Source organism: Diorhabda sublineata, chromosome 4 (assembly GCF_026230105.1).
Source record: "Diorhabda sublineata isolate icDioSubl1.1 chromosome 4, icDioSubl1.1, whole genome shotgun sequence".
NCBI classification, from domain to species: domain Eukaryota; kingdom Metazoa; phylum Arthropoda; class Insecta; order Coleoptera; family Chrysomelidae; genus Diorhabda; species Diorhabda sublineata.
Window position 1 is genome coordinate 16,626,388 of NC_079477.1, and position 10,881 is coordinate 16,637,268.

At 32.2% G+C, this 10,881-nt stretch overlaps 1 protein-coding gene across 1 annotated transcript in view; it reads right to left on the reverse strand.

Moving 5' to 3' along the window:
• LOC130443424 (DNA damage-binding protein 1) overlaps positions 1 to 8,700 on the reverse strand; it is a 15,259-nt gene extending 6,559 nt beyond the window's left edge. Inside the window, exons 1-9 of the mRNA XM_056778031.1 lie at positions 8,471 to 8,700; positions 8,269 to 8,417; positions 6,467 to 6,726; positions 6,100 to 6,388; positions 4,988 to 5,474; positions 4,205 to 4,541; positions 2,913 to 3,073; positions 1,488 to 1,803; positions 1,176 to 1,299 (exon numbers count right to left, since the gene is read on the reverse strand). Coding sequence (XP_056634009.1) covers positions 1,176 to 1,299; positions 1,488 to 1,803; positions 2,913 to 3,073; positions 4,205 to 4,541; positions 4,988 to 5,474; positions 6,100 to 6,388; positions 6,467 to 6,726; positions 8,269 to 8,417; positions 8,471 to 8,531 — 2,184 coding nt within the window. The 5' untranslated portion in view covers positions 8,532 to 8,700. The remainder of the gene's footprint in view (positions 1 to 1,175; positions 1,300 to 1,487; positions 1,804 to 2,912; positions 3,074 to 4,204; positions 4,542 to 4,987; positions 5,475 to 6,099; positions 6,389 to 6,466; positions 6,727 to 8,268; positions 8,418 to 8,470) is intronic.
• Between the last annotated feature and the right edge of the window lie 2,181 nt (positions 8,701 to 10,881).

Below are 10,881 nucleotides of genomic sequence, written 5' to 3' on the forward strand. Positions count from 1 at the left end.
ATACTAATTAAAAATATATTTTTCTTAGTTTGCACAAATATGGCTCTCTGACGAATAATTGTAGACCCCATAAACTATGGATCGGATATGCATATTGAACACATTTTCCAACTAACAATTATGTTACTAAAACAATTTGGTGTAAAATACAAAATTCAACGATTATACATGATTCACTTATTGTACTTTGAATGTAGGACCATTTTTCTTCTCGCAACCAAAGAAGTAGTGAATTTCTAACTAATATTCACTATTTTTTGCATATCAAAATTCAAAAAGATTCTTATTTATTCAAATAAAAAACAAACACAAATTTGCATAAATTGAAAATGTTTCATTTCAATGTCGAAACTTTTATTATATAAAACAGTTCCAGAACATTTCAAAGCTGCATATTAACTTTGATAACTATGTTAGTATATGAAAAGTATGATTGGGTTATTGTCATTCAGAAACTTAACGAAATAATGGGTTTTTGTCATAACATACAATCATTACTATCTTATATAAATGGGTAAATTCAATCGGCTGATGTTTGTTTGGTTTTTGTTCCAATTTTAAAATGATCAATTTCCCTTATAAGGTTATTTATTTTCTTTTTTCACTTTTCTGCATAAAAATGCTTCATTGGTAGACAAATTTTGCACATAATCCGTGCATGTTGTTTAATCACTGCGAACTGCTCAATAATTATTATTAAACTCCTAACATCTAGTACAAAACTGAATTATAATATAATTTTTTAATGATAGAAAAACTATGCAATTATAAATTAACACACAAATTGAAGGAATAAAAATAAAAGGTTTGTATATGTTGAGTTTTAAATTTGAAATTTCCACAGAAAACATTCAAAAGCACTGATATAAATCTCGCTCTGGGTCCACAATCAGTTGATCTATCTGATCTAGGATCATAATTCAAAAATCTTTTGTGCCATCATATTGGCAAAAGACAAGTTAAAGAAAAATAAACCGAATAAAGACAATCCTACTAACTTGGTTAGAATATATTGAAAGTGTCTGTCAAACAGCCATACTGAGGTATGCCAGTTTCATTGAAGTTTTTCATAAACAATAAGTATTGTTTGCACAACATCTCAACTTTACAAATATAAATTAACATATTATACAACTTGACTAAGATAAAAATTCTTAAAAAATAGTAGAGTTTACCTGAGTTTGTTCTTGATATGCAATTCTTCTAGCTGACTCTTGCAATGGTACTGTTCTTATATGTAATTTTTGGATTTCATCAATTGTTCCTATTGTCACCGAGGTATCTGTTGCTAAAGCCAGGCTAAAAAACGAAAGCTTGATAATAAATAAATGTTTATGTCTAGCAGTCTATGATCATTGAATAAATCAATTAATAGGTATTATTAAAAAATAACTTTCTCATAATTACATGATTATACCATATCAATTCCAAATATTTTATGGCCTCCATTTAAGGTAGTCCAATACATCCATATAAATAATACTTACCTATCGGGATAAGCTTCGGCATTGAGAGAACACATATGATTGACTTCTTTCATGTTTACATTTGAGAATACTAATTTATGATTAGATGAATAAATAACAGTCGGTCTATCTGAACAAGCGAAAACATTTGTTGTACTCAAAGATCTGAATGTCCTTAAAACTGTCGGTTGAGTGCCTAATGTTACTTTTTTCTTTTCACTTAATAGTCCTGAATCTTTGTGAAGTGTAAAGTAGAACATGGAACCGTCACCAAGTGCACATAACAAATAATTGTGACCTTCAAAACTTGCCATTAGGACTGATCGAGGTATTATCTCTAAAAAATTTTTAAAAAATACATGCCTATTTTGAACTATAGTTTTTAAAATATACTTTTCAGTGTTACAATCACTTTTTTTAACATAACAATAAAATTGTATCTGATACTCTATTTTATATAAAATTCGATTAGCTAGGATGTATTTTTAAATGTGTTTGTTGTCTAACCTTTGGTATAGAATAAAATCTATATTTCACTTTGAATTATCCAATTTATATTTATCAATCATGATTATGTATTAAAAAGCAACACAATTGAATAAAAGTTTTACTTTATGACTAGAAATATAATTGAACACTACAAAATCTTATTATCTAAAAATGAAATTTTTAAATTAAATATTGTTATAATCGCCTATTACAACATATTAAAAACGCCAATAATATTCTCAAAAGTGAGTAGGTCTCACATCTCACACAATCAGCTAAATTTAATCCCAAAGATTATATTATTTCAAGACTAGAAAAGGGGTTCTTATTTAACTGTGGAGTCCGCCCTAGTACCACTACATGCCATGGAGAACTAAAGCTTTATGGGATATTTTCACAATTCTGTGTGGTTGTTCAATCTATTTAGGGCTTCTTCTAAAGCTGTTGTCTCACATCCTCATTGGCCTTCGTCTATCTTTCTTATACCTTGTTTCTCTTTTCAATTGTCTTATTGTTTCTTGACATTTCTATGTACTCTAGAGAAGTTGTACAATGATTTTACTACTGTTAATAGTGGAAAGCTATAATAAAGTTACAATATCTCCTGATATCTTCGTCTGTTCAGAGTTCACCCACTTTTCTCCTTAGTTTATACATCTGGGTATCTTTCTTTGCCATTGCTCTGTATATTACTTTTTATTCATAATTAATATTGTTTCTGAAGTGTTATAGATACCTGCTTGTATTTTGGTTTTTGTTGTGAATATTTTTTCTTTGTCATTTTGCTTTCTAAATTTATTTATTATTTATTAAGTTATCATTTTTATATGATTACCTTTGAAACGTTTCTCCATTAAAATGTCTTGTAAACATTACATAAACTTTAATCACAGTGTGGTCTGAGACAAATAATATATAGTTCATATTTTAAATTATATATAGTGATGTATCACTTACCTCCCCCTAATAGTTCCTTAGTAGATTCAGATAAATCGGGTAATCTTAAAATTCTTGCAGATATATCTGTCCATAATCCTACAGCAACTAAATCTGAAGTTGTACCTTCTCCTAGAATACTAATGTCGAGACATGCTACTTCTACATCTAATGTTGTATTTCTGTAAAACAAATAAATTTTGCTTTGAACATCTACTTGTCATTGTGATTGATAAAATTTCTTAAGTAGTTCAGTTTAACTGGTTTTAATGATATAGAGAGCTAATTACAGCAGGATGAAAAATGTTATTAATTCATCCACATCTAACTCTTATTTTAACAATTGTTATAATAATTGTAAAAAGCATTGATTACTTCAAATCATCAATTCTTTGTGTAGTTCATATATGCATTTAGTTTGATGCTTAACACTGATGAGTAGAGAAAATTGAAAGTAAACTCCGATTTCTTCAAATCTTAAAATCAACTGAAATTTCAAGTAGGACTGGAAGATGCTGATGCTAAATTTTATCCTTAAAAATTATACATTATATACACACCTGCACAAACTAGTTGTCAATCTTCAATATTGTGCATTTCCATGTTTCCTATGTTTTAACATATCTGCTTAGATAGTTATCTATATAAGTTACCCATACCTTAGGTCAATTTGATATAGTTACAAAATCGATTTTATATTTAACAGTATCCACTTTACATTGATAACTTCTGCATCTAACACTTATAAAAACTAAGTGATTATGGATATTGATCAGTAATATCCTAAACTACCATATATTTCATAAATAACACCCCAAATATCAATGGATAATGTGGTGTTTGAGGAGTTGCATTGAAATGAAGTTTCTTGTTCTATGACAAAAATAGTTTTCTTTTTTGGTGATCTATGGTCTATATATGAATTTGGACAGAAATCCTAGGTCTTAAATTAGATTCTTTTAAGTGTATTGCACACTCGAGTTAAAATTCGATTTTGGTGTTACTAAACAAATTAACTAATTTTGCAAAAAATTAATAGCGGTGATCTTGGAACTTGGAAACTAAATTGGTTTATTTCTTATGTTTCAAACTATTTTGGTATTTTTCATGAAAAAATTTAAAACACACATCAATAAACTTTAACATTTCAAAATTTATCCTAGGACTTAAGAATAGTTATTCATAATTATGATAAAAAAATTATTTTTAAATTTGCAATTGTTGCCTCAATTATTTTGAATTCTATTTCCGATTTATATATCTGAAACACCTTGATTTAAACTGATTTTTATAAGGTACATTAAAATACAAACCCTTTCAATATTAATTCATTTGGATGTATTTCCAAATAGTATAAAGCAGATCCAGTCGAGACAATAACTTGGGACGTATTACAAGCAACAACACTTATGTTTTTTTCAGTGGGTGGTTTCCATTCAGCTAATAAATTTTTAGTTTGTGCTGAAACAAGTCTTGCCGACGTTGGAGTTACTTGAATGATCTGTTCGTGAATGACATTCCCACAAAAGAATGTTTGTTGATCTGATGCGAACCCAGCAATATCAGTTTCTTCCACTTCTTCCCCATTTAAACTCAAGACCCTAGTTTGACCAACAAAAGAAAGAACCAGAGTATTATCTTGTTTACTACCTGCAACAATAGATGATAATTTGCATAAATATACAAACTGTTCAAGGAGTATTAATGTTCAATTTAATTTGGCTCAATAACTGTGGCTGTGAAGTTCAATTTTTACACACTTGGGAAAGTGTGAATTTCTGAAACGGGTAGTTTCACAGAATACATCCAATGGTTATTTTGTGATAAAATTAATTAAGGTACTAAATTAGGTAAAACTGTACCTCTAAAAATATATTGTGAGGTCCATTTGAACATATAAAAGTAGGTTTAGGTGTAAGAATAGTTTAACAACTTAGTTACCAACAATTTCAGATAGTTTTGTTGTAGTATAGTTCAACTTTTTATGTATCAAAATATGATTTGGTTATTTCATAAATTGAATGTATTCAAAATTATAACTTCTTTTTTCATTTTAATAATCTGGAATAAAAAAGATTAATTCATAAATATCTTACCTGCAACTTGTAGTGCCCACATCCCTTTAATACCTGGTAAATCTATAGATGCATGTTCTTGTATGCCAATACCATTTCTAATAATTCGTAAAGATCCTTCTTTAAAAGCCCCTGAGCAAGTGACAAGCTGCCCTTGGCCTTGTCTCTCTAAATCGACAACACACATATCTAAAATTGGTGCTAAATTTGTGAAAGACTCCATGATAGTGACATAAGAACCATTTTCATCAGCTTTTGTATTCAATTTCACTAACTGAGAGTCACCCATTCTAGATCCAATGAAAAGTACACCATTATCAAGATATGTTATACATTCAGGAGTTGCAATCTCACCTAAAAGTTCAACTTTTAGGTCTTTGACGATCTCGATACCATCAGTTCTAGTTTCTGTTTCAATGAACAACATGAATAAATGGCCAGCCATATCTCCAAGGAGGTACCGCAGGCCTCCAGGATCCACTTTAGCATAACATATTATCGTACTTTGCTGAAAAATACAAGTAACATCTATTAAAGCATATATATACAAACAAGTATTGGTAATAACAAAATTAATATAATTCTTAAAGTGAAACAGGTATTGTTATTAACAAAATTAAAATATTTCTAAAGTAAAATGTGGTCTTAATCAATTGAAAAACTTTCAGCATTATGGGTAAAATGGCACTGTTAAAATAAAATGTCCATTGTACTTCTCCAATATTAATAAGTAGTTCACTCATACAACTTTATATGTGTTCAATAAAAAACATGAAAGACTGACTATGGGATGTGATCAAAAAAATAAGGTGAATGAATTTTTATAGCAGCAATTATTTATGATACAATCTACATCAACTAGGCTTATCAGTTGAAATATGTTTTTGGTGTTCATTTAGTATTTAGAAATTAGTTAAGGACAATGAACAATCAGTATGGAGATAAGCTTGTTCTATTCAAAAAGGCACTTCTTCATCATGAAAACGCGCTCTGCCACAAATCAGTTCTGATTTACGAGTTTTTCATCACACGATTAGTTAAGACATAACCTTAATTGTCTGTTTTTAGAAAATATTTGTTTTTTATTATGAAAAGGTAACAGTTACATAATTATTATTTTTAATAAAACTTACTTTAATAACTGGTGGTGCTACCACTACTGGTGTGATACCGTCATGGTACAAAATGCTTTCCTGGCCAATAATAATTGCTCCTGCAAGAGGAGATGGTACTGGGATAATAATTGAAGCTTCAGTTTCTACATTATCTTGCCTCCATGGTATTTTCACAAATTCCTTTTCTCTTAAAGAAATCTCATGTGTTTTCACATGACGACCATTTCCATCTTGATGGATTAATATTAATGTAGGATTTGCACATCCATGTAAGAATTCAACATCATGGACTTGTAACTCTTCCATCCTAAAAAATAGTGATTTCATGTTCAATAAATAAGATTATTAATAATTATTTGAAATGTGATCAAAAATGTTTACACACCTAAAATTAGTTGCTTTTAATTCTGAATTATTATCCAACTGTATGATTTTAAAAAGCCCCTCATAAAGTCTGAGACCAATAACTCTAGCTTTTGGATCTATTACAGCCAATATTCCAGTTTCAGAAGGTTTTCCTATTCTATCAGCTACATTACCATGTGCTTTAGTGATAATATCAATATTCTCACCATCACTAATACACTCCAATATCATGGCGTTGTACCTTAAGGTCACTATAAAAAGTAGGTCTTTCCATTCATTCTAAAAAGTAATAATAAAAAATGTTTTTCACTACGCTAGTAATTATCAACATTAATAAATTTTAAACAGATAGCTAGAATATAGGTAAATTTTTTTACACTTTCCTTCACATATAGTTTTAATCAATGGAGATTAAAAAAATTATCAAATTTCTTCTTTCATAAATGTTGGTACTTTCCATTGATTAGAAAATATTACAATCAAAGGAGTTTGATTAGAAAAAAAATTGAATTAAAAAAACAACAGTTTAAAGTAATTAAGCAAGGTATTTCTCAAGTCATAAAGGTAAATATAAAGAATACTGATACGAGGGTTGCCCCTTAAATTTTGAGATATGACAACACTGTGAATATGTCAAATCTGACTTTGCCATTATAAAGTTTGACATTTTAAAAGTTGAACAACTTAGAAGGTGTTGTCTGTCATAGAAGTTCTATTTGAGTTGTTTACAGATACTTGAGACATCCATCTTAGTAAAAAATGGAATTAAATCAGGAACATGTTCGTGTGATGATTTTCTATGGCTTTTGACTTAGATTAAACCAACAACAGTGTGCAGATGAACTCGCTTCAACTTTTGATGATGAAGCACCATCTCAAGCCACCATGTTTTGCTTTGTTTTCTGAATCAATTGAGGTCGCAATAAACTGTATGGGTCTTTCAGGATGAGACAAATGCAACAAAAGTTGTTCATGCATGAAGCACTTATAAGCAAATGGTCGCCTGTTTTTTCCGAATAACTGGACATGTCACCACCATTCCATTAGAACAGCCTAGGATGGTCAATTTTGAATGATACATCAGCATTTGTTTGCCAGAAGTGTTTTAAAAAAATCAGGGAAACTAATCACAGAAGAAGAATCATTCTCCACTATGACAATGAAAGCTCTTACATATCAGTTGAAACAAAAACGTTTTTGAATAGTCAAAACACCAAATTGATGGGTCATTCACTGTACAGTCCTTATTTGGCACCCAATGATTTCTTCTTATTCCCACATATCAAAAGTAAATTGCAAGGTCAACGTTTTTCTATAACTATAGAAGAGGTTGATGCGTTCAAATAACATGTTTTGAAGATACTTCAATCGGAATGGAGAAAATGCTTCAACGATTGGTTCAAACACATGGGAAAGTTTAAAGATCTTAATGGAGAATATTTTGAAAAACAATAGCCATATCCAATTTTAAACATTTGTTTCTATTTGTCAATCTCAAAATTTAAGTAGCAACACTCAGCTGAATGAAATTATTGAATATAAATTAGATAATTAAATATATCATGTTTTATATCAATTAGCATCTTTTTATTTTTTGACATTCTTAGTATTTTTTCTAGTACCAATTAAAACCAATACAAGAATCTATTGCCATAAGTATATAAAAAAATTCCAAATCATCATAGACGTAAGTTAGATTCCAACAAGGTTATATTTTATTTTTTTCAGTTAGCTAAAAAAACTGAAAGCATCACAACCGACTTGAGATGAAAGCAATTCCAAAAACACACATGTTACCCATATACAAACTATGGCATTTACCTGTGGTCTAAATAATTTCATAACAGCTACTTTTCCATATAATCCGATTTCTTTTATTGGTCTTAGACCTTCGGGTGTTACTAAATAAATTTCTAATCTAGTATTTTTAGCAACAATTAGATTCAAATCGGAAGATGATGTGAAATTACCTGAAAATAAATTAGTAAAACTTGATGTCAATACTTTACAAACATTTATATACCAGTTACACATGCTGTAACTGCAGTTGGTTTGTGAGCCGTAACCACATAATGATGAGACATTTTATATAAATTCGGTTATATTATCTTTGATATTATTTTAATTTTTCAAATTACTAAATATAACATGTTTCCATACACCATTTGACAGTAGGGTACCGCTCATCTTTTGTCATTTGTCAATGATATAACATATGAATAGATCGGTCACTCTGAACCAAAATTGAACACTGTTGAAGGATAGCGACATCTAAAAGTCTAACACATGCCCGCGCGTGTGAAATCCCGTTCCTCTAAGCATCTACCTCCGGATCAATCAGCGGAGAGATGCGAAGAAGAACATTGTACTCTTGTGGGTTGTATTGGGATCTGTTCTGTTTTTTTAGGTTTTTTGGTGTGTTTAGTATTTTTTTAAACATTTTTTATTAACATAACTTAACCTAATGATCCTGTTGTCCTTTGTTTTACTTTACCTGCTGGACCATCAGTGTTGCTGCTTATTCTGCAGCACACTCAATAGCTCAGACGTTCTGCTGGAGTTGGCGCATTCTTAGCATCCAGTGCGTAGCAGCTTCCTGTTTGCGTTGGTTTATTTCTTTCTATCTCCTTCGGCTTTTTCGGGCACCCCCTGTAGTTAGCCGGGTGCTCTCCTCCGCAGTGCTTTTTATTTTGGCTTTTCTGCTCTGTTGAGGGTGCTGTTCGCTACACTATGCGCTACAGCGCATCTTACGCAGTGAATGTCCATGTTGCACGTGTTTTGTTCGTGGTGGAAGCCTTGGCACCTGCCAGCTCTATTACTACCATGATTATTGGTAGTCATTTTCGCCTGTTGTCAGCGTTCTTTTGTATGGCTCGTCAGTTGCCATACTTTTTATGATTTTAGTCCATTCTGCCTAAGCTCTATTTCGACGTTTCGGCGGAGGTGTTTACTACCAGGCCTTTTACGACCAGCTTCCTTCTTTTCTCTTCGTTGAGTAGGTACGTATACCACTCAATCTCTTTATATTCTTCTACGGGCATCATCATTTTGTTGAAATCCTCTTTTATTGCTGTCTTTATTCTCCTATTCTCCTCTTTCTGAATCTTGTTTTCTTTATTGTTGCCTCTAAATATTTTCTGATCCTTTTGATCGACACGCCTCTATCATCTCTCTATTTCTAGAGTTTGCCTGTAACTCCTTTTTTGGTTTTCCTATATTTACCTAAAATAACTAAAAACCTAAAAATAGAATATACAGCCGTACTCAGAAGTACGGCTATTTCGAAAAACGGATAATCTATGCACAATCAAACAATGCGTTCATATTCCATAGTTACATAGTGGGCGGTCAAAGGAACACTAGTCGTTACCAAAGACCGATGTCCTTTGAGAAACCGATATGGCGCTCCGGATTGAACCTTTTGATGTGAGGTTTTCTTAAGTGTTTGAATCGCGTTCGTATAGGGCACTCACAGATGACGTGGTCTGTGGTTTTATCCTCCTCCATGCACCAACGGTATTCCGGATCGTCCGTGATGCCCATTGTGTGGGGATGGCGTTTAATTGGAGCAGTTGTTTGGTGTGAGAGACGCGATAGGAACACTTTTAGTTGCATCAAAGATGGGTTCTGGGCCAATTGGTGAGTTCGCTGATTCCAATCTGGTGAGTGAGTCCGTCTCATTGTTGCCTTTGTTGCCCGAGTGATCGAACACCCAGCTGGATCCTGCAGCCAGATTTTATAGGACTTTCTTGCACTCCACAAGTAGCCTAGAGCACACCTTTTCAGCTGCTATAGCTAATATGGCAGCTCTGTTGTCAGAGCAGATTGAAATTACTGTGTTCCTGTGGAGTCGATTGAGTACCACGCGTCCGCATTCCATCACAGCGAATACGTCAGTTTGGAAGACGGTAGCGTATTCCTCAAGCGAAAAAGTTTCGCTTAGTTTGGGGTGTCCTCCGCAGAAGCTTACTCCGGCCAAGCTATTCCTCCTGGAGCCGTCTGTGTACCAGATGTTTCTATTATTCAGTATAGCGAATTTAGAGTCACCGATCCACTACTCCCGCTCAGTGATGTGTGCCTCAAAACCGTTATTGTTAACGGTCGTAGGCGTCATTTGGTTGCTGCCCATCGAAATGATTGATTTTTACATGCAGTTTTTTGTGGATGTTCAGGTTAAGGGGAACTTCAAAGGCCCTAGCTGAGGCTGTGTGCATGGGCCCTGTAATACTGAGACTCGCCAGGCGCAGGACTGTCGCACAATTCTTTCATGCGAAGGTATTTTATTTCATGTGCCTGGGCACAGCTACCTGAAAGGGAAGAAAGTATTATCACTGTCTTACTTGACTATCTCACTGCACTTCACTTAAGTAACACACGTGTTCATTCGACGAAATCACTGAGTCAACTTACATAGTTTTGACATTGTTCTGAACA